The sequence below is a fragment of the Squalius cephalus genome (assembly GCF_949319135.1).
Source record: "Squalius cephalus genome assembly, chromosome: 1".
Taxonomy (NCBI): domain Eukaryota; kingdom Metazoa; phylum Chordata; class Actinopteri; order Cypriniformes; family Leuciscidae; genus Squalius; species Squalius cephalus.
Window position 1 is genome coordinate 32,926,201 of NC_137122.1, and position 23,699 is coordinate 32,949,899.

Here is a 23,699-nt window from a genome sequence, read left to right on the forward strand (position 1 = left end):
ATACTAAAAGCCAAACAAAAACACACACTAAGGTTGAAAGAAAACCTGAATGTCACATAATACAAAATTGATCATTCCTTTATATTTACTCCAACATTTCCTAAAATCCCCGATATTATTTCTGCACAAAAACCTATTATTGTCTAAAATACACTATCGACTGAAGTTTAGTAAGGTAGAAGAAGCAAAAGTTTCATCATGTGTTTTTGCTTCAAATTCAACAATAGAGAAAAACAACAAAGAATTAAATTTCAGTTCAACTTTATTCCCTTGTTGCACATTTAATATCAGGTAATCTGAATGGAGGAGGATATAGACCACTGTAGTGCCATTTTTGCACACTAGAGCACAAGTTTGCCTTTTGGAAAATCTTAGGAAACAAAAAGTTTTCCTTCGGTGAGCTGATGTAAAAACAGTTTATGGCATTTTGTGCCATGGTGACACCCTTTGATGAGGTAGACCAACCAAAGGCAGGAACAAGAACACGTTACGATCAGATCCACCAAAAGCAGGCCTGGATGATGTTGGCAGGGCAGCTTCTCCCACAGCTGGATGATTTTGTTAAAAAGCAGCAGTCAACAGTGGCACCAAATTCTCCTTCTGCAGCGACCAGTATTAAAAGGCACTTGACTGATGATAACAAGGAATACTCTTATATGGGGATCCCTCAATTTGCCACACTCCTCCACTAAAAAACGGATACTGAAAATAAGAAAACAATATAATTATGTCTGTGCCAAGGTATTACAAAGACCATGCCAGAGTAATATTGCTGCACATACAGTACCTGCTGTTGGAATTACAGATCTCCAATGGGAATAATTTCTTCATTGATGAAAAACTCAATGGTCTCTTCCTCATAATCATCGATGTTGCTGTCTAGCTCATCAGTGTCCACACCTAGAAAAGATTAGAAAATCCAGTGATGACTAGAATATAGTGTTTAACCCAAACTCAACCTCTAGTTAGGACTGTCACAATAATTACATGTTGACAATAATTATTCTGTTGACAATTAAATGTCATAACCATCACAGACTGAGTCTTGTTTCTGTCATGTATTTTGGGTTCCTTGCCACTTGCTGTTTCCATTTTCCTATTTTTATGCACATTTTGGGATATTGCATAAAATAAAAATGCTGGATGGAAGCTCATATATTCTAAAAATATGCTTAAACTTAAGCTCAACTGAGGCGTTATCTGTTTGTTATCTGATAAGACGACGTGCACATAAACTACAATGGAAACACATTTACAAAATAAATCCCTCTATGCACAACAAAAAAAACTGCCTCAACAGAGGATGTGATTGGATAACTGGACTAACCCACGATGAAATATGATTGCACAGCATCTCAAATGTTGGTTTGATCATCCTGAAATGCCTGAGCTAGAGTCTGTCATCAGAATGATTTAGTTCATTCCCTCACAGAAGTGTCTCACACGATTGTGTTCCCAAACACCAGCATCCAAATGCAAGAGAACATGACAGGGTTTATTGTGTTTCATCTGCATGCTCTGACTTGCGTAGTCATTTATAATGGTGCACTGACACCAGGGCTGAACGATTTTGGAAAATAATTGCGAATTTGTTTAACCAATATTGCGATTTAATATGCAGTAATTTAAGCTCTTTATCTTCTGTATTATTCAACAAAGACAAACAATAAATCTTTGTATAGTAGGGGTGGGAATCTTTAGTCACCTCATGATTCGATCCGATTCTGGGAATCATGATCCAATTCCAAAACGATTCTTGATCTACTTTTTTTTCTTATTAATTAATCTTATTAAAGGGTCATAAAACCCTAAACCAAATTTTCTGAGATTTTAACAGAGGTATGTGTGTTGAACACCATTGAAGACAATGTTAGCATCTGTTAGATTTGATAGTAGGGAGAAAAAGGTTAAATTTGAGTTTTTTTCCCACTATTTTCATCTTCTGGGTTTAAAATCTTCATCATGTCCACGTCACAGCCTGTGAGGCTGCAGAGCACAGTAGTACTTTGATGACTCATCGGAGTCTCATAATTATTCATGAGACCATGTGGATCTTTCCAATGACAGACATGTCAAACTGTGATGTTGCGTAGTAGATGAGAGGGGCAATCATGGGACGCAATTTTTCGTGTTGCAAAAGTTCCAGAACGTTGCATATCTTTACACATCTAAACTATGTGTGCAGCAAGCATTTTCCAGTTCTCGAAGCAAGAGAGCTTCGAGAACTGGAGAATGGTGGACTTTGGCCTTGTTCACCAATGCAGGTTGCGACTTGCGAGTGATGCGGTACCAAATCCCGAGGACTTTTCTATCCCTTCAGAGGTGTGTGTCTAAAACGTAACCCTAACCATTTTACTTGCCTTTTGTTAAATAAGCACTCGTTATTAAAATTTAGATATTTCGATAATCCCTCAATTGTACGGAACGTATGCTTAATTCGTGCAAATTTCTATGTCACTGTCCATCTTTATTATGGAGGTTCAGGGGGCGCGTAGATCTAGGCTGTGCACAGAACTTTTTTTTTTTTTGCAAATATATGCATTTATAGTGTGTATATAAACAAATATATATTTTATAAATTACATTAATTATAATTATACATGTACATTAATATGTTTTAAAAACAATTACGATTACAGTAGGCTAACATATGTAGCAGTGCATTCAGTTACTTTTGAAAGGACAAAAATAAGGTGTCAGTGTATTTCATTAGTCTTTAACTTTAACGGTTTTCCACTCATTTTTAGTGACAGTCGATATGCATGGGCCACTGGCGATGACAGTTATCCCCTGCCGTGCCATACCACACCCACTCCCCTCCCTTCTTCTCACAGCCATCCACGCCCAAATAAGTTGCATTTTTCAAAAAGATTGTGAGCTAGACTTGAGCTGAAAGAGAGGGGTTTCATGACCCTTTAATAGAACTTAAAATATAAAAAGTATTTTCTAAAATAATTACACTTTAATAATTAAATGAAAACAATTGCATGTAAAGGATTTTAAATAGCCTATTTAAACTAGGTCTAACAAATAATAAAAAGCTAGTAAATAAAGAGGGAAAATAAAAAAATTATAAGCAATAAGCAAAGAGTGCTAGAGTAAACCTGAACGTTTTCCTCTCAAGAGCAGTGAATGATTTTTCTCTCTTGTCTTTACTGTTTTATTATTACCGATGATGACGACATCATAGACAGTGGTAGAGCCGATAAGCTGCATTCACACTAAAGTGCAGATGTCTTTTAAAATATAAGATGTGGTTTGTCCTGTCTGTTTGATCCCTTAAAGGGATAGTTCACCCAAAAATTAAAATTAGCCCATGATTTTCTCACCCTGAAGCCATCCTAGGTGTATAACATTCTTCTTTCAGACAAATACAATTGGAGTTGTATAAAAAATTCCTTGGCTCTTCCAAGCCTTAAATTGGGAGTCAATGGGTATATAATTTTGGCAGCTCATCAAACCCTATCCATCCGTGATAAAAGTGCTGGAAACGGCTCTGTGGGGGTTAATAAAGGCCTTCTGAAGTGAAGCGATGCGTTCGTGTAAGAAAAATATCCATATTTAAAACTTTATCGACTAAAATAACTAGCTTCCGGCAGACGGCGACATGCAAGTAGACCTACGCCTAAAGAGTAACACTTGACGATGTATGACGTAGGAGTAACGTAAGCTTTGACGCCTCTCGGGGTTCAAACAGGGCTGGGCAACCGCGTTCGTCATTACAATGTGCGTCAAGTTCAAGTGTTACTCTTTTGGCGTATGTCGACTTGCGTATGGCCGTCTGCCGGAAGCTGGTTATTTTAGTCAAAGTTTTAAATATGGATATTTTTCTTACACGATCGCTTCACTTCAGAAGGCATTTATTAACTCCCCCAGAGCCGTTTCGAGCACTTTTATCACGGATGGATAGGGTTTGATGGACTTCCAAATTCATATACCCATTGGCTTCCATTATAAGGCTTGGAAGAGCCAGGACATTTTTAATATAACTCCAATTGTATTCGTCTGAAGGAAGAATGACTCAGAGTGAGTAAATCATGGGCTAATTTTCATTTTTGGGTGAACTATCCCTTTAAGACATTACTGACTGTGTTTACATTAATTTCGCTCATAAAAGCATTTTGCAATGCAAGAACATTTAACCACACGGAGTTGCACACATCCGCATGAGCGAGCACTCTTCACAAATATTGCACGCATCAGCATTTGAAACTGAAAGCAGCCTTCTGTCAGTGAGTTTAATATTTTTAATATATAAGCCCACTGCATTGCAGTGGGCGAGAACGCGTACTGCAAGCATAACATCTTAAGCAAATCGGCCGATTCTCAGCAAACAAACTGCAATGAAGACTGCGAATGTCACTAATTAACTTTAGTTCAGCCTTTCTGAACGTTATGAAGGATTGTTTTACAAAAAAAAAAAAACACATACATGCATACATAATGCGGTCTGTTATTTCTTGATACAGATCGCTGCGAAGTATAACACACCGTTGCCATGAAAAACAGAGCGTTGCTATGGACGCAGGATTCTAACCGTAGAGATGGAACGGACTATTTTCTTTAGCGGAAGCAATACAATCGTTTTTAAATCAATAAACTCCTTTTTAAATCAATATTTTGTTTCAAATTATTGATTTATTTGGTAGGTAGTCATGTAATAAGCGGGATAATGTAGAGCGAGGGGGTTGTTATAGCGAATACAACCCCGACAGGCTTATTCAAGACCCCTCCGCTTCCCGTCGGGTTCCTGATCAGCCTGTCGGGGTTGTATTCGCTATAACGACCGCCTCGCTCTACATTATCCCTTACATATAGTATTTATAGCCTATTAATAAATATATTGTGGCCCACTCACTTTGTTTGGCCCGACAGTGGAAACGCAGCTTGATTTTGGTCTCGCAGCTCGAGGTCTGAGGCTATTGGCAAACCGCCTGTCGCATTGTTAGCCCTTGCTCGACAGTGGAAAAGCGGCTAATAAAACTCAATGATGAACAGAGCTGTTCTCTGCATTAATTACCTCCTCTAAGTTCAAGGCGGAGAGGTCTCTGCTCTTGGTAAATTTCCGCGGCTCTCTCACGGTATTTGCGATACTCATCCATCATGGCACGTCTCTTGTCCACCAGTTCCTGTAAAGCACAAGTCACTCATCTAAATTTGAGCACTGAACTTTGATCCACATGTAAATACTGTGTGCATTCTAGAACAAAAATAACCTTTCAATCAATGTCATACCTTTGATGCTTTAGACTGACTGAGACGATCTTTCTGCTCAAAGATCTTGGAGTATTTCTTCAAGTCCTTCTTAATGAGCTGTGGGTTTCAAAAGGCGAGCCGGGATTAGACTTCACACTGAAGGGAGTTGACAGAGTAATGAAAGTGACCCTGCATCTGACCCCATCTCACCTTTATTTCCTCTTGACTCAGGAGAGAGGGAGGACGGGGCCTCCACAGCAGCTGGCAGAAGCGTTCCTTGTTGGTCTTCTGCAGAAGACGGCCCTGGAATGTCCACAGCCAGAAGGCATTGTCCACCTAAATCAAAAAAAAAAAAAAAAATTTTGAAGGAAGGAAGGAAGTCTCTTACAGTCACAAAATTTGCATTTATTTTCAGTAAAAACAGAATTACTGTGAAATATTAGGATTAAAATAACTTTCCTATTTGAATATTTTTTTAAATGTAATTTATTCCTGAGGGAAAAGCTGAATATTCAGCAGTCATTACTCCAGTCTTTAGTGTCACATGATCTTTCAGAAATCAGTCTAATATACTGATTTGCCGCTCAAGAATAATTTATTATTAATATTTAAACAGTTGTGCTGATTAATTGTTTTGTGGCCATTTTTTCAGTATTATTCAATTCTTTCTGACGCTACTGTTATTTTAGCTATTTTTGCATTTAAATCAGTTAAATCACCTTGTGACTCCACCAGGAGACAGATGTCACAACATATCTTCCAGTGGGGTCCCATTCCACGTCTGAGGCCATGTAATGCTCTGCGATGTTCATCATGGTGCAGTCTGATGTGTCCACAAAAGCAAGAGCTCCATTCATGCTACAGGACGAAACGTGTAAAATTATACAAATGAACCACTCTAAAAATAAATGCATAGAAAAACCACACATTTTATTGAGTACAGACCTCCTCAACCCAGCCAAGACCAAAAACTGCCCCTGTGGACTCCAGAAGATGCTGTTTGCCTGTTGCTTGTCAAACATTTCTGAAACATTACATTTTGGGGTTAATATTTAGATCATGCACATATCTTAAAAAACTACTTGTCAAGAGAAATGCATTTACAATGTGAACACTCACTTATTAAGTCAATTTTGCCATTGTTCTTCACATGGTAGAAAGATACACTGATTCTGGGAGATTCACCATGTAGCACAGCAAACTTGCTGCCATTTGGTTCCCAAGCAAAAGCAATGATGCCCTCTGTAAGATGGGTAGAGAAATCAGAACCAAGAGTATGGGTAAAAGACAGTCAGAAAGAAGAAACCGCAACATTATCTTTTCTTTACCTTTCATCTCCACCACATCCACAGGTACCTGCTTCTCTCTCATTCGGAAGATCTCAAAGTTGGTGACAACGCCCTGAAGTACAAAACGAATTGAGCAAATCCATAAAAAGGAAATGTTTAAGCTAAACCTGGTAGTGTAAATTCAATACAGTTATTATACCTGCGTTCCTTTGGGTGTTCGGTCAACCTTCACGCAGAGATAGTCTCCATTTTTCTGCCAGTGAAGTTTACAATCCACAACATTAAACAGGTTGCGGACTCTGATCTCGTTCCTTGATGGAAGCTGCATGAGTGTCACCCTTGCTGGGATGTCCTTATCCTCAGGAACCCAGAATGCAATGATGTTATCACCAGGTGACCAGGAGAAATCCCTAAGGACATTGCATTCATTTTACATTAAAATATATCTTTTAAAAAACACACATAAAACATAAATAATTCAGCGTAATGAATAGTGATAGATTTGGCGCAAGCCATTTCAATTTACAAAACTTTTAAAGTTTAGGGATAGTGCTTTTTTATTTTTTAAAGAAATTAATACTTTTATTCAGCAAGGATTCATGAAATTGATTAAAAGTGACAGTAAAGATGTTTATAATACCAAAAAAAATGCAGTTTGTTTTTACTTTCTATTCAAAGAATAATGACAAAAAAAAAAAAAAAAAAATCATTGTTTCCCCCAAAGTATGAAGCAGCACAACTGTTTTCAACATTTATAATAACAAGAAATGTTTGTTGAGCAGCAAATCATCATATTAGAATGATTTATGAAGAATCATGTGACACACTGAAGTAATTGCTGTTTTTACAATTTTGCAATATTACAGTTTTGATCAAATAATTGCAGACTTAGTGAGCTTACGAGATTCTTTCAAAAGCATCGAAAATTCTTACTTTCAACTCCAAACTTTTGAACGACAGTGTATTTATGTTCTCAATAGTTTTATTTTACTCACTTGATTCCATTTATCTTCAAACTCTTCTTGTCCAAAAGACCCATCGACTACAAAAGGAGAAAAGTTGATTTGTTAATTAAACAAATAAAACCTGAGGATTTTCCAACCTTGCATCTCTGGCACAAGATACTTACAGGAGTCTCATAGATGCTCAGTGTGTCCTGCGTCATTCGGGCAAAGAACTTCCCATCTGGACTCCACCTGAGCAGAACAAGTTAAAGATTAAGTAATTATATTCCAATTCGTCTGTAATCAAATTAGTAACACGTGCCATGAAAATTAACTCAAACCACACTTACTTGAAAATTGGCCAGTGGGCAGAGCTTTCACAGTGAAAGCCTCTTTTCTTCTGTCCTGTGAGAACATCCCAGATTATAATCGCCTGCGGGTCATCTTTAGTGTCCATAAGAGGGCTGAACGTGACAACATATCTGCAAACACGAATTACATTAAAAATGTGTGTTTAATAGCATGAAAAAGAAAAGAATGTACCATGCATTGCTCAATATAACATTGAAAAATGTTATGCTAGCTTAAAGACGTATTTAAACAAATTAATTAGTGATTGAACGACTCAACTGCCATTATTTGGCTACTCAGATTATCGCCATAAATTGAATCATGCAAGTGCGTTTTTAAATAGTTAGTTCCGAAATCTCTATAAAATAAATATAGTAATAATGATATAACAATAATTATCACCATCATCATTATATAACATAAGAACCCATTTCAACACGGGAACATGGCATACCTCTCACAGGGAGAGAAATCAATGAGCTGGACCCCCTGATGACTGAACCTCTGGATCTGCTTGAACTTCTCACCACCCCACAGAGCAATGCCTCTCTGATGGAATGTGGCCAGGTAGGTGCCTTTTGGAGACCAGCGCACGTATGTCTCGGTCCAGCGCTACAAGCAAAATGTACAAAAAGATACTGAATACAGTATACATGGCCACATGGTTATATTTTAAAGATGAATGGGTGAACGCTCCTAAAAAAATGTTTAAAAAAGTTGAAACTTTTAACTCACTGCTCTCTCCTCCACTTCAATAGGCTCCTTGACATCATTAGCAAAAATGCCTGTTCTTTCACCAGAGTCATAGATTACGCTGTACTGATCACGACAGTCAGAATCCTCCAACCAGTGACGCAGATTTCCCTGAGAACAAAACACCAAATGTTAATCAAGAAGCATATCAGATTTAACAGCATACAGGATGGCCAGGTCTGGATTACACACAATCAGAAAAGTTCTTAAGAATAACTACTTACAAAATCTTTAAAGGGCTGCTTCTCAGGAGCTTCCCACTCATCACAGATTGACATGTACCTACAGAAACGAGAAATTTTAGATTAGTGTTTGTCAATATTTTGCATTTGCTGAAATTTGTTTTCTTTGGACGGTAAGTGTCAGAAGCAGGGCTTCTATCAGGAATTGGTGCTCCTCATTTGGGAGTCACACTTGTTCTCTTTGCAGTCAAAAGTGACCGGACACCTGAAAATGAAACTTCCTCCCTTTCCCCAGTAAAATCAATGTAATATATTAAGTTCAATAATATTTTTTCTTTTGTATTTTGAGAGAATTTGATGATACTTATTAATATTTATGCAATAATTATGGTCCATTTTTGCCATTGAATATACATTTTTTCTTAATTTTTCAATTAATGCAGTATTTCAGATTAATATAGAGACTAGGCATTTTCAATCTAATTTTAAGATGGATTAGCACAATCTGTTGAGAGAAAATAAAAGAAAACATGTAATTTGATGGTGTTACCACTAGATGCCTGTATAGCTCTCTATGGAGTGGCTTTTGAATACTCTAGAGGTTTTTGGACAAAATTGTGGATTTGAATGTATTTTTTAGAAGTTCTCAAATTCTACTTTTTGTCAAAGTTTATAATAAAAATATATATATTTGAAGTGTACACGTTTTAGCATTATTATAATTACAGTGAAACCTGAATACAAATAAAGCATTTCATTACAAGTAAAATTAAAATTCAATAAAAATGTAACAAAAATAAACAGGAATGCTTCATCACAGCTTAATCCACCGGGATCTGATCTCATTTCAACCTCTTATTTCACTCTTCACTCTTGACTTGACTCTTGACTCATTTTTGCTGTATGGTAATAGCCCTTCATTTGTGTACATAATTGTGTGTTGGTGTGTGTGGGTCTGTTTTGCACTATTGATGTTTTAGAGAGTAACCCCCATAGATATCATATATAAACGCTAGATGTCTTATGGCGCAGTCACTTCCGGCATCACCGTTCGGCCATCTTACGGCAGTGCTCTGTGCATTAAGGTGAATGATCAGCACGTACACAAATCCTCATATCTCGATGAAATCTCGACGGATTTACAAACGGTTTGGTTTCTTACAAACGTTATTAACATGGCTATAATTCCGAATGCTTGAACATGCATGTTATAATTTTTCATATGTATGCAGTTTATGTATGCAGTGTCGTAACTACATCTCTGACGTTTATAACAAACCAAACCGTTTGAAAATCGGTAGAAAATTGAGCAAGTTATGGTTATTTTAAAGTACATGCACCATTAAACGAGTGAGCGAGCACCCTGTCGCAAGATGGCCGCCGTGTGCGGACGTCGACCTCCATTGGCCAACAGCGCGTACGAGGTATCTAGTGTTTATATATATATATCTATGGTAACCCCTTCCTTGCTGTCCACTTTTGTACTGGATTGAAATCACTGAATTATTGATTTTATTTTACATAATTTGTTCTATTACAGTTCATTGGTGTGTGTGTATGTGTGTGTGTGTGTCTGTTTTGCACTCCTGAGGTTTCAGAGTTTCACCCCTTCATTGTTGTGCACTTTTTTTCAACATTGTGGCTGATTGGTAGCCTAGAAATCTAGACACACCCTAGCGGCAGCAAAATGTATTTTGCAGCCAGGGTAGTCCAGCAACTCTCCGTTGACTTTCGGAGCTGTAAAAACCTAAATTGGGTCAGGCCAATCACGTCGTGTATAGAGTAGGCGGGGCTTTTTAAGTCATTCTTAAAAAAGGAAGATGTGTTCGTAGTTTTGCCGGCCAGATTCAAAAGTTGAATCTATCAACTAACGTAAAGCTTCGCTGTTGGGAAAACGCTCTGGTTGGTTGAAGCGCTGTCCTATTGCGTGCAGAGCGAATTTGAAAGACAGCTGTTTATCCCGCCCCTCGGATTGAGCCGTGTCTATGGTGAGTTGCCAGACCTAACATCTTGATGTAGGTCTGGCTTGCCAGGCTAGCCGATTGGTAGATTGTACTCAGAATTCTCAGTGTTCTCAATTTTTGTCGATTTCCCATTCATTTCCTATGGTCGTCATTTTTCACCGAAGACCACAACTGTGACTATTTTTTTTACGACCACTTAACCTGCCTGAATCACGTAAACACGGTTTACTTGCGTTGCGTTACAGGTTTGCATGTATACTGGGATGACAGGTTATATAACAAGCTTTTTTTTGTGAGTTATCTTACTGGTGTGCATGTAAATGTGCTGTTTATTATATGGGCGCACTGCAGTTTTGTTGTCTGCCGCTTTAAATGCTTGAACTTTAATGAATGATTGCTGTCAATGATTCACTGCTCATAAGCTGGAGAAAAAAATCTTTTAGAAATTGTCTCCAACAGTGTCGTTCTTCTGTGCCGTTTCCATTATAATTCTGTGAGCTCTGCAACAAATGCTGTCACAATATCAGCACAATTAAGGACAACATACTTATCAAAGTCTGTGAACAGATTGACACGGAAAGTGTGCTGCTTGTCCAGCTTGTAGCCATCAGCGTTCTTGACTGCTTCAAGAGCGTGACTTGGTGCAGAATACTCCAGGAAAATGTACCTGTGAAGATGAAGCGCATTGAAAATTAGAATTCAACAACTAACAAAATACCACCATGCTTTATCATATCAAGAATCATATTAGTCAGTATAAGCATAATAGGTTACAAAAGTACAGTATCCATCCATTTCGTTTATATAAACATGTCCATTTTAAAACAGTAGGCCAAGCAGCAATAGTATTCACCAAATGACAACGATATCATGGAGCATTCCTACTTCCCATAGCACACCCATGCAAACCCATAGTTAAAGTTACCCCTTAGTCTTTCCGTCTGCGTCTGGATAGAATTCATTGGTGATTTTCCCGAACTTTGAGAAGATCTTGTGGATGACGTTCCTGAGTTTCTCCAGGCGTTCTGGTCCGACCTGAGGGACATTATCAACCACAATGACCGAGTCGATGCCGTCCGCCTCCAGAGGTTTATCCTTCAGAACATCCTCCAGCAGCTCTGCGTACAGATAACGTTACATAAAGACCCCGTCAACATCTTAAACACGCTGTACGGGTAAACAGACGTTACAGCACTACAACACGCCTTCTGAAATCAGGCTCAAACAGCTGCTGACTCAATGCTGTGACACGCGCGTCTATTTCCCTAAAGCTGCTACGGTGCTTTTGTCCTGCTCGCGCACATGCTGAGCGTTAATAAGAGCGCTTTAACCGGAATAAAACGCGTTTATTCTTAAACAGGGCAGTGGTGCAGCATCAAATGTTGCTAAACAGTTAATCCGAAAGGTGTTCGTGTTAATTCCAGGCCCACATTTTCAGCTTTAGGGTTTAGTGTGCGACTCGCAGGCTGTTAGCAGGCGGGCTAAATAGCGTAGGCCTCTCTTACCCTGATCACTGATGTCATCCACGAAATCCTCCGGATCGCTGAACGAAGGCTCTTCTCCGTCGTCATACTCCATTTCGGCCTCCATATTCTCCGTCTCTCGCATTTAGAGATCGATTCCTGTCAGTCCGGGCTGGTGAGAAGTCGGTGGTAAATTTTACTGCAGTAATCCAGAGATTTTTTCTCACTCGGCCATGTGCAAAGCAACCGGCGCCAACCACTGCGAGCGAGAGAAGGACCGTACCATGTGTGCGGAGAGCGGGTGAAGCCTCTTGGTGACTGTTTAGTGTTCATGTACTACACAGATTTAGGAGGAAGATAACATTTCGAATTTATAACAGCAGTACGTGTCCTTATAATTCATACCTTCTGTTCAGATGTGTTAAATGTGTCGTTTTACTGTGAAATGTGGAATGCTTGACCCCTTTTATGACAAACGTGGTCTTTCCCTGTGCTTATCTCTCTGAACTTCCTGTTCATGTGACATGTACCTCCCTCCCGTCCGAATAGGCGTACCTCAGTACTGTAGTATGCAATTGCAAAAAGCTGTATGTCAAACTGGGACTTAATTTGCAAGCCCTAGTAATAGGATGTGCAGAGAGATAAGCAAAGGGAAAGACCATGCAAGTTTGTCATAAGGGGTCAATCACTCAACATTTCATAGTAAAACTTAGCACATTTGAACAGCAGGTAAACATTATAAGGACATTTAGGCTACTGCTGTACTGCAAGGGTGCATAAAAGGTTTGCTTGATGCATGTTGCATTTCATAGTAAAATATACACATATACACGGTAAAGCCTAGTAATGATCTACAAATGAAACCCTTTCATCTTTGAGGCGGCTGGAAACATTACAAGAGAGTAATTTTTCAAATACATCCTCAGGGCATGACGGCAATACACAATTTATGTCTACATGATTTCGTTCATTACCAAAACCTTAAGAAGCTATTTTATTTGGATGTTTTCCAGCTGATTACACTGATTGAAAATGACCTGTGGCAGTCCTAGAAACACACCACACGGAAACTATTAAACACAATAGGGGATTGTTACGTACTGAATAAGCACAGTGGAGTATAAAGATATGCTACTCTTTTCATCCAGTAAATGAACTGTGGACCTAAACCACAATTCAACATCTAATGAATTGTATTCGCATCTGTGTGAACTAAGCTACTGTACATATAGGTATATTTTGGGGTGTAAAGACACACTTGTTTAAAAGTTTCTGATACATAAATACTTTTTGGTAGAAGGAGGACAGAGCAAAGTAACCCCCTCAAAAGGCCCTAATTAAGAACCTAATTTATTTTCGACAATGTTGGTTGTTAAAAGCTATTATTTCACAGTAAGGACCTGAACCAAATAAATCACTTGTAACTCTTCCTCTTTATACTGTTTTATCAAATGTTTTTGAAATTTAAATTGTAATATGTAATGTATGTCTGTGATGCAAAGCTGTATTTTCAGCATCATTACTCCAGTCTTCAGTGTCACATGATCCTTCAGAAATCAGTCTAATATGATGATTTGAAACATTTATCATTATTATCAATGTTGAAAACAGTTGTGCTGCTTAATATTTTAGTGGAAACCATGATACATTATTTTACTTTACACACCGTGGTGAAAGATTATTTCATGAATATAAAGCTTGAAAGAGCAGAACAGTAGGCCTAATTATTTAAAATAGAATTATTTTCTTACATTATAAATGTCTTTACTTTCATTTACCTTTATGATTTATTTAATGCATCCTTGCTAAATAAAAGTATTATTTTTTTGTAAATAAATTAAAATGATCAGATGAAAGGCCAACTATTCTTTTTTAAGTTGATATTGGACATAATGTTAAATTTTTATAGAAACAAAAAGGAATTAAACATAAGCATCACTGTATTTTTAAATTCCCTTGTAATATTGAATATCATGTTCTAAACTAAAGAGATTTACAGTACAAGGTGGGGTCGTTTAAAAAAAGACACTTCTTTACTCATAACCAATAGGGGGCGCTCTTGTTACAAGGTGTTTGAAGTTCATAATGGTTTTCTTTGGTTGGTGAGAGATTTCCCAGTCATACAAGAGTCAGATGATTTGTTCTGTCTGTACAAACTCTGGCCATCTGCACACTGATTCGTGTCCTTCCAGCAAAGTTTTTGCAGTTGCGATTAGATTACTAACAGTAAAATTCCCGTAGGCTCATCTTTTCCAGCTAATGTCAGAGCTGACATTTTCTCTCACTCCTTTATTCTGGGAAAATCACTTTTGGATGTGTATTTGAAAGCCCATGATTAAAATAAAGGGCAGACTGAAACGTTGTTAAATAGTCTGGCAATGACTGCTGCCCTTATTTACTATTACTAAATATCAGCATTCAATTTTGAAGTGCAATGAAAGGCAGCCTGGAGGAAATGTGAGTATAACACAAGTCATGAGTTTTACCTCACGCAAATAAGCCATGGTGGGGCCAGAAAAGGCTTTCTGTGTGCTTAGACATTATCTTCTTCCTTGAGCAGGGGATTTTTCAAGGGTTACATGGGGAATATTTGTTTAGATGCGTCTTACCATAATAGGGCCTCTTTGTTCATAGTCAAACATTAGATCCCTCACAGGAAAGGAAAAGTTCTCAGCAACTCTTATATGACAATAAAGCCTAAAATAGCTGGATACAAAGACGGGTGGCGTTTTGAAAAAGATGCATCTAAGCTTCAAGTTAGAATGGTACTTACTGAGCACAGGCTGGGCTAACACTTCCTCTGGCACTTAACTCTTGCATAACTTTTGTTTATTTGTCTCTGTTTGAACTTGCTCCCAAAGCAGTGTGCAGGAAATGCACAGTGTGGGGACAGTTTGGTTTTTCATATATGGGAAAATGGCAGATTTAAACTTTACACACAACTAAGACATCAGAAAGCTAATAGTAATAAGATGACCCCAAATAATCTGCTAACATACAAAGGCTATTGGACAATATCAGTGGTTCTCAAACAATGGTGACCTTAAAATGAATAAGCAATGCAAACTGCAAATAATGAAATGCATCTATTCTTATGATCGGACATAAGATATTTTAAAAAGGGTGTTGTTGACGTCAAAAGTTGATTGTATGATCAAACTATGGTATTTGGAAGTCACATGCTGGTAGAAGCCTACCTATGACTGATTTTAACTTCTACATACTGTAAAAAAATATATTTATACAGACAGTACAAACCTTTTAATTGCTTAACAGTAAATTTACTTACCACATAAAAGCTGTAAATTTTAACATTGCAGTAATTTTACTTTAAAATAATGTATGTTTTTGTAAGTACAAACTATGAATTACCATATAAATTTACGATGAAATACAATAAAATAACATTCTCAGACATTATGTTCATATCAGTAATGTAATTTTTTTGTTACATTTTATGTTATTTAGTTAATGTTTATTGCATTTTTTTTTTTTTTTTTTTTGCATCAGATACACTCACCTAAAGGATTATTAGGAACACCATACTAATACTGTGTTTGCCCCCCTTTCGCCTTCAGAACTGCCTTAATTCTACGTGGCATTGATTCAACAAGGTGCTGAAAGCATTCTTTAGAAATGTTGGCCCATATTGATAGGATAGCATCTTGCAGTTGATGGAGATTTGTGGGATGCACATCCAGGGCACGAAGCTCCCGTTCCACCACATCCCAAAGATGCTCTATTGGGTTGAGATCTGGTGACTGTGGGGGCCATTTTAGTACAGTGAACTCATTGTCATGTTCAAGAAACCAATTTGAAATGATTCGAGCTTTGTGACATGGTGCATTATCCTGCTGGAAGTAGCCATCAGAGGATGGGTACATGGTGGTCATAAAGGGATGGACATGGTCAGAAACAATGCTCAGGTAGGCCGTGGCATTTAAACCATGCCCAATTGGCACTAAGGGGCCTAAAGTGTGCCAAGAAAACATCCCCCACACCATTACACCACCACCAGCCTGCACAGTGGTAACAAGGCATGATGGATCCATGTTCTCATTCTGTTTACGCCAAATTCTGACTCTACCATCTGAATGTCTCAACAAAAATCGAGACTCATCAGACCAGGCAACATTTTTCCAGTCTTCAACTGTCCAATTTTGGTGAGCTCGTGCAAATTGTAGCCTCTTTTTCCTATTTGTAGTGGAGATGAGTGGTACCCGGTGGGGTCTTCTGCTGTTGTAGCCCATCCGCCTCAAGGTTGTGCGTGTTGTGGCTTCACAAATGCTTTGCTGCATACCTCGGTTGTAATGAGTGGTTATTTCAGTCAAAGTTGCTCTTCTATCAGCTTGAATCAGTCGGCCCATTCTCCTCTGACCTCTAGCATCAACAAGGCATTTTCGCCCACAGGACTGCCGCATACTGGATGTTTTTCCCTTTTCACACCATTCTTTGTTAACCCTAGAAATGGTTGTGCGTGAAAATCCCAGTAACTGAGCAGATTGTGAAATTCTCAGACCGGCCCGTCTTGCACCAACAACCATGCCACGCTCAAAATTGCTTAAATCACCTTTCTTTCCCATTCTGACATTCAGTTTGGAGTTCAGGAGATTGTCTTGACCAGGACCACACCCCTAAATGCATTGAAGCAACTGCCATGTGATTGGTTGATTAGATAATTGCATTAATGAGAAATTGAACAGGTGTTCCTAATAATCCTTTAGGTGAGTGTAGTTTGTGTGTGTGTGACTCTGGCCACGTCTATATATGAGTGTTGGCCATGTTTTAAGGACAAGACTTGAAAAAATATGATTGGTATATTAATAATCTATCACTTAATCAAATATAGCCTACAGTTATAAGTTGTAAGATATACAGGCACTAATATGCCTTCCTGTAATACCTGAAACATTTACTCTGAATTCTTATGCTGAACTTCAGGCAACCACAGCTGCCTATTTTTTTTTTTAACCAAAAATATAACAGGATATTTGTTACAGTGCATATTGAGTTATACAATGTGCAGTAAAGAACAAGGCAAAAAGCATAACTCAACATTTTTATTGTATTTATACAGTTCTTATATACAAAACACACATAATGCAGTTAATCTGGAATTTCACACTTTTTACAACCACTGGATACGTAAAACATTAGGGAAGCGGAATATGAAAGTGGAAAAAAGTACAGTAAAACTCTGAAAGGAGTTTTGAAGTAGACATCATGTTAACAGTGACACTCATGACATCCTAAGTGGGACAAAACACCAGAGCAGCAAATGTAATGTAAATACTGTAGTTAAATCATCTTCAGCAGATTAAAATCACAACTGGAAATAGTTTCTCTGTTTATTATTCTCCAAATATAATTTATATCAAATTAAGAACACGCCATATGCTTATCTTGATTACGAGTTTCAATAGTCTTTGTATTTGTGTTTCTTTTCCGCTATTTAACTTTTAAATTCTCCCAGTGGATTTATGGTCTTAAAAGAGGAAACAACGATGAACACAGCCTTGAATTAAAGAATCGATTCCGCTTCTTTATGTGCACAAGAGCCAGAGATCTTCCAGTAAATGCACATGTTTTGCTCCCGCTGGGAAGAGCTGTCAGGGACAAAGGTTCTCAGGGTGTGTCCAATTTCTCAAATCAAATCCCTTCCTGCCAACGTTCAGTAAGCCAACATGGCACTGCGGTGATTACAAGGAAGGACAGAATTTAAATGCCTTTAGGGCACAGAGAAACATTGTCATTGTTGCTTTGTAATAGAAATGAGCCACAGTGTCCACTGCAGTACATAAAACAGCTTGATGCTCTTTTTAAAACTCTTGAAAACTATTTGATAACATATCTCAAGCTGTCTCTCAACACAAAACAACAGCAAAACAAAATTCTGACAAGCAGACACCTGCACTGAAATTGAAACCGCTCGCCCTCCGAGGAAACTGTGAGTCAGCGACTACCTCTGATGACAAAAACAGATGTCTGGCAAACAGATCAAATTGTGCCACCACCACCAACAAACGCTCCTCAGCATTAGCAGAAGTCTCAGGGAAGTCGCTTCACACCCTGTTCATGGAGTAGTTCAAAAGAATAGACCGCAACATAGGTGCAACAAATCGGGGGCTCGTCCGGGGTCGCAACCTGGGACTCTTGCAGCCACATCAGCTAAAACCAAAAGCACACAGCTGTTCACAGCTGCCATTCAACAAGACCTGGAGAATAAAGCTCAGTCCCTGGCTGAAATCAAGGAACAACTAAGATCTGATGGTATAACTGAACAGCATCAGCTATAATTCTCCTTGTAGAGTCATGAACTACACAGGTTATATACATTTACACAGAGGCTTAACATCATATGAATACTCATAAAGTACATATGCTGTGCAATAATGACATTTAAAGAATACCATTACTGCATTATTCATCTTAAGTTAGTGGTGTTAGGCATAACCAGTGATTTGACCCTACTCTAAATCTCAAAGTTTGTAGCTTACCGTGAAGAGACAAACAAAAGCAGACACAGTTAACAAGTACAAAAGCTGCTATTCACTCTATGTACAAAAACCCTGCTTAGTTGTTAATGAGAACTTTGCATGTCATCTATAAACTCACAAGTATAGATAAAGCAAAATGTGATTTAAATGTTAGATTATATCAAAAATAAACCTGTCAAATGACATGAAATTAACTACTTGTACCAAGCAGGATGTTCAGTGCAGGTTTGCCATTTATTTTTAGGATGTTATTTGGGAGATGAGCCAGTATAAAGTTATTGTGCATTGTTTGAGTTTATCTTTAAGCAAGGAGGTGAAAATACTCTAAAATCCCCTCAAATGTTCTTGGCTTTTCCACCATCTAAGGTGTCTTCAAACGTCCTGTTTCACAGGAAGAAATTAAAACGAGTGATGACAGAGAGATTCATTCAATTTTTTTGTATGAATGTCATGTCTCTCATGTAAAGCTCTGCATAATGGAGTAGGCTACTTGATCAGCTAACACAAGATGCAAAGTACATTTTGCACCATGACGCCAGAAGTCCAGATGGCACTTCCTCCTGCGATAGGATGGAAATTGGACTCAAACAATGGCAAAAACAGATCAAACAACTGTAAATGTCACTGCAACATTATGTCCTTAAGGTTCTCCTGAAGAATTGTATCTTTGACGGCATGAAAGACAAAGCGAATGTTCTCAGTGTCAATGGCAGTGGTGAAGTGGTGGAAAAGTGGCTTGCTGCGGTTGCGACGTTTGCGGTTGAAGCACTGCACTAGATAGGCCTGCACGTCCTCCAGTCGGTGAGGGTCTCCCCGGAAGTCGGAAAAGTGCTTGCAGATGCTGACTTTGCGTACCTTCTCCACCAGAAGGTCCATCTTGTTGAGGAAGAGGATTATGGACACATTGGAAAAGAGCTTGTTATTGACTATGGTCTCAAATATGTTCATGGACTCCACCAGGCGATTAGTGCGCCGGTCTTCCATCAGCACCTGGTCATACTCGCTGGAGGACACCATGAAGAGGATGGAGGTGATGCCATCAAAGCACTGAAACCATTTCTGTCTCTGAGAGCGCTGGCCACCCACATCTACCATCTTGAAAGGGATCTTCTTAATGATAAAATCATGCTCCACAATTCCCTTGGTGGCCTTCCTGGCCAATAGGATGTCCTGTCGGCTTGGTAGATAATTCTGTAAGAAAAGGTTGAGTAAATAAAGTCAATAATAAATATATTTTGTTTGGGGTTTTTTTTTAGCACACATTTTTTACACTTTGCTTTAGCTAAATTGATCTGAAATATTTTTTATTAAGAAGGATTATTATTGACACAGGTCTATTAGAGGTTCACATTCTACCAGGATCTTCTTTTCTCACTTATGCAACTTAAAACAGAAAAACTATACTTTTTGCAAACTTAACCATTCTGATTTTTGTGAAATCTCTGTGTTAAAATAAAAATAAAAATAAAGCAAAAGCCAAAGCAAAAATAAGAGTGGTTTCCAGGCAATCTTTTGTCACAAATACACAATCTTTAATGAAAATTGCCACAAGGGCAGACAAAATTATCTTTGAAGCAGTTTTCAAAAGGCCCGCATCCCACACAAACTATAACATGTATCTGTTTTGTCTTTGGCCTTGGTTTCCATGCTCACACAAAACACTTCCAGGCCTTTTTTTTAATCACTCATCTGAGACACACTATGTGTTCTTGGCAACCTTGGCCAATATCAATCTCAAAGTGACCATTTTACTTTCATTTTCAGTGTCTCCAGTCTTCAATGCCCCCACCTCTGCTGGGAAACATTACATAAAAAACACTATTCTGACTGACTATCTTTGTTTATATTGCATGCTCATATACCATGAAGAACTGGCACTATTTAATAATGCTGCGTTATCATGACTCACCAGTTGGCCAATCCGATCCAAGTTGTCCAGGAAGTATTTCACTGATTCACTCTGTAAAAAAAGACCACAAAAAGATAAGTGTTTCACTCTGTACACAGAACAACAGCATTTCAGCTTATTCCCATTTATACAAAGTAAAAAGCTAAATAAAATAATTACATAAATTACATCAGTCCGGCATCAACTAGTCGCTATAATTAATTAAAGGATTCATACCTCGAGGTACCATTAAAAAATTTGGGGCCGGTAATACTTATTTTTTGCAAGAAATTAATACTTTTATTCAGCAATGATGCATTATATTGATCAAAAGTTACAGTAAGGACTTTTTTTTTAATGAAGGAGCTCCGGAAAGTGACAACAGTAGAAGACGAGAGAGGACCATTTACGGTAATGCTTTATTATCTTTATAAGTGACAGTCGGCCGTGGGGTGGTTGCCGCTTACTTTCGTTTTGTTTTTGCTTATATTGTGATTAAAGTTCACATTTATCGCTTGGCTCCTTAACCTGAACATGAGCTGTGTTGCATACAACAGCATAAGAGACTCTTTCAAAAACATTTAAAAAATCTTACAGAAGAAGATTTTCTACTTCTACACAAGCATGACAATAAAAGTTGATATAAAACACATTTTGAGTTTGTACTCTCTTATTTTTTTTTTTATTTTTTTTTACCATTTTATTAAAACAAATAGGGCAACACGATCCCAAAAGCAGTTCTAATTCAGGAATGGAAAGTCTAAAAGTAACAGGATGTTCCTATCTTTGTCTGAGAACTATTCGGGACGCTCATACCACACAGTGCCCGTCAGCAGAATTTCACTTAACTCTAAAACGTAGCTTTTACACATAATGCCTATAATCTCCTGTTACTTCATTAAGTGCTGTAGGGAGATGAATAATCATTCTCAAGTATTGCTCCCTTGGAACAACATTTGGTTAAGTGCACATTTACACATTTTACAGTCGTGACTGCATTACATTAAGGGCGGTTTACATTACAGAACGTTGGCTGTAATAAATGGATCCTATTATTTCCAAATATTACAAATGAACAGGCACAAGAATGACTGGAGGCTTTTTATCTTGAACTCAGCTCAGACTTTCACTCCTATACTACAGGAGAATCAGGCCAGAGGTCAGAGCCCAATCCATAAATAAAGCTGACTGATGAGATGTCTGAAGCTCAGGGTGATCTGAGTCAGTACAGGATTTTTCACACTGGTCTCTTCTTCCAAGAATCAATTATATCTGCTGACTTCATAAACCACAATCTACTGATAACTGCATTTATTGCCCAATATCTGGAGACTTTTCTCAGCAAAAAACATGTTCTGTCTTAATGGAATGGACTCCCTAGAATGAAGAAATAGAGAGATGAACTAAATTGCTGTGTTGAGCATTATTTCCTGACAAAGTTGTTTTCACGCAGGCTTTTGGATGGCAGGCACTGCGGCCTTGGCGTTTCAGTGAACATTGTCTGGAAAAGCAAATTGTGTCCTCTAGTTTGTGTGTGTCTCACAAAGGCCCCTAGCCTGGCCCATGTTCCCAACAGGAAACAGCTGTGTGTGAAAACAGGGGATTAGTAGAACAGCGCTGGTCCTCTATAACAGACTGAAGCCCAACACCCAAACCCTGCACGCACACACACACACACACATTGGGTTTTGATGTTTTATGGGGATTTCCATAGATATAATGATTTTTATACTGTACAAACTGTATATTCTATCCCCCAAGACTAACCCTACCCATCACAGGAAACTTTCTGCATTTTCAAAAAAACATAATTTTATATGATTTATAAGCTGTTTTCCTCATGGGGACCAAAATATGTCCCCACAAGGACAAGGATTTCGGATATTGGCATCTTTGTGGAGACATTTTGTCCCCATAACGTAGGATATACCTGAACCACACACACTCACACACAAATACACGGCACACTATCATCAGGGCTCAATGTGACACAGGAGGGAAATCACGTAGATATCTGATAGCAGCGCCTGTGGCATTTATCAGTCTCTGATCTTTCCTTAGAATATGCACACACAATAAAAAAATCCTCTACTGCACTAAAAAAGTATAGGCTATAAATAATTATGTCTAAATATATTATTTTAGATGGGCAATGTATAAAATATTTTTTTATTTATATATTTTAAATATTGTTACTAAATTGTTAAGCAATGTTTTTGGGAAAAAAAAAACAGGGTTTCTGCACATTTTTTAAAGTCAAATTTAAGACTTTTTAAGACCTTTTTAAGACCCGAAGAAATCAAAATTAATACCATGCATTAGGGGTGTGCAATATTGACAAAATATGTCTCGATCGATATTTTCAAAGTTTTGAGGGTAATAATTAGATAATAGTAACAAAAATTAACATTTTTTATTAAGGGGTAATATTTGCCATCTTAAATTGATTTCCAGTGGCATTTTCATCTCTATATTGGCATTTGTAGATGTATGCATCACCTTTTATGTCAAATTCTAACATTTAAATTAAATTATATTAGAATAATTACACAATACCACTGTTACCAGTCAAATTAAATCATTAAATCAAAATCCACCTTTGCAGTGCAGAGGTGACACAGTGGCGGCATCAGATCTGGCATTAATATATTTACACTGCATTTACAATTGCATAAATAAAGCTATGAGATTGTTAAATATGAACTGTGATTTCTAATTTTAACATTCTAATTAAAAAGTACTCTAAATGTGAAACTAAAGCTGCCAGTAGGTGGCGGCAAGTCACTGTTTTAATAAGTGAGTTGAGGGAGTCATTCATTCAACCAATTCGTTCAAACGGCTGATTCATTCGGGAAGCAAGTGACTGTTCATTGAATCATTAAATTGATTCGTTCAAAACGCGGATTCCAGTCAAAAACTGGATATTGTAGGTCTATGATAACAACATAATATGATATGAGACAAAAACTCATGGGAACATAGCCTACCTAACGTTATAACTGCACTCATCACGCAGTGAGTACGAGACCAAAGGCTAAGCGATGTCAGCTCGCAGTAGCCTACATCGTTAAAACAATGATTACAATATCATAATAATAGACAAAACACATCGCACACCACTACGAACATAATAAAGACTGAACTTAGAACTGAACTGACGTTTACCAACTCA

At 37.8% G+C, this 23,699-nt stretch overlaps 2 protein-coding genes across 2 annotated transcripts in view; both read right to left on the bottom strand.

Annotated features, from left to right (window-relative positions):
• Positions 1–244: 244 nt before the first annotated feature.
• On the bottom strand, positions 245–12,733 carry eif3ba (eukaryotic translation initiation factor 3, subunit Ba). The gene is made up of 19 exons (XM_079889894.1): positions 12,185–12,733; positions 11,605–11,797; positions 11,227–11,346; positions 8,758–8,815; positions 8,516–8,644; positions 8,235–8,392; positions 7,780–7,911; positions 7,615–7,681; positions 7,481–7,527; positions 6,685–6,895; positions 6,525–6,597; positions 6,316–6,438; positions 6,142–6,220; positions 5,916–6,054; positions 5,407–5,532; positions 5,236–5,313; positions 5,021–5,129; positions 788–900; positions 245–702 (listed from the first exon to the last, which is right to left on the bottom strand). Exons 1-18 carry the CDS (start codon positions 12,285–12,287, stop codon positions 800–802), a joined length of 2,046 nt encoding a protein of 681 aa, XP_079746020.1. The 5' UTR covers positions 12,288–12,733; the 3' UTR covers positions 245–702; positions 788–799.
• A 5,966-nt stretch (positions 12,734–18,699) lies between these two features.
• Positions 18,700–23,699, bottom strand: part of gna12a (guanine nucleotide binding protein (G protein) alpha 12a) — a 32,491-nt gene continuing 27,491 nt past the window's right edge. The window contains exons 3-4 of the mRNA XM_079872008.1: positions 20,549–20,599; positions 18,700–19,830 (exon numbers count right to left, since the gene is read on the bottom strand). Of these exons, the coding sequence (XP_079728134.1) occupies positions 19,261–19,830; positions 20,549–20,599 (621 nt within the window). The 3' untranslated portion in view covers positions 18,700–19,260. The remainder of the gene's footprint in view (positions 19,831–20,548; positions 20,600–23,699) is intronic.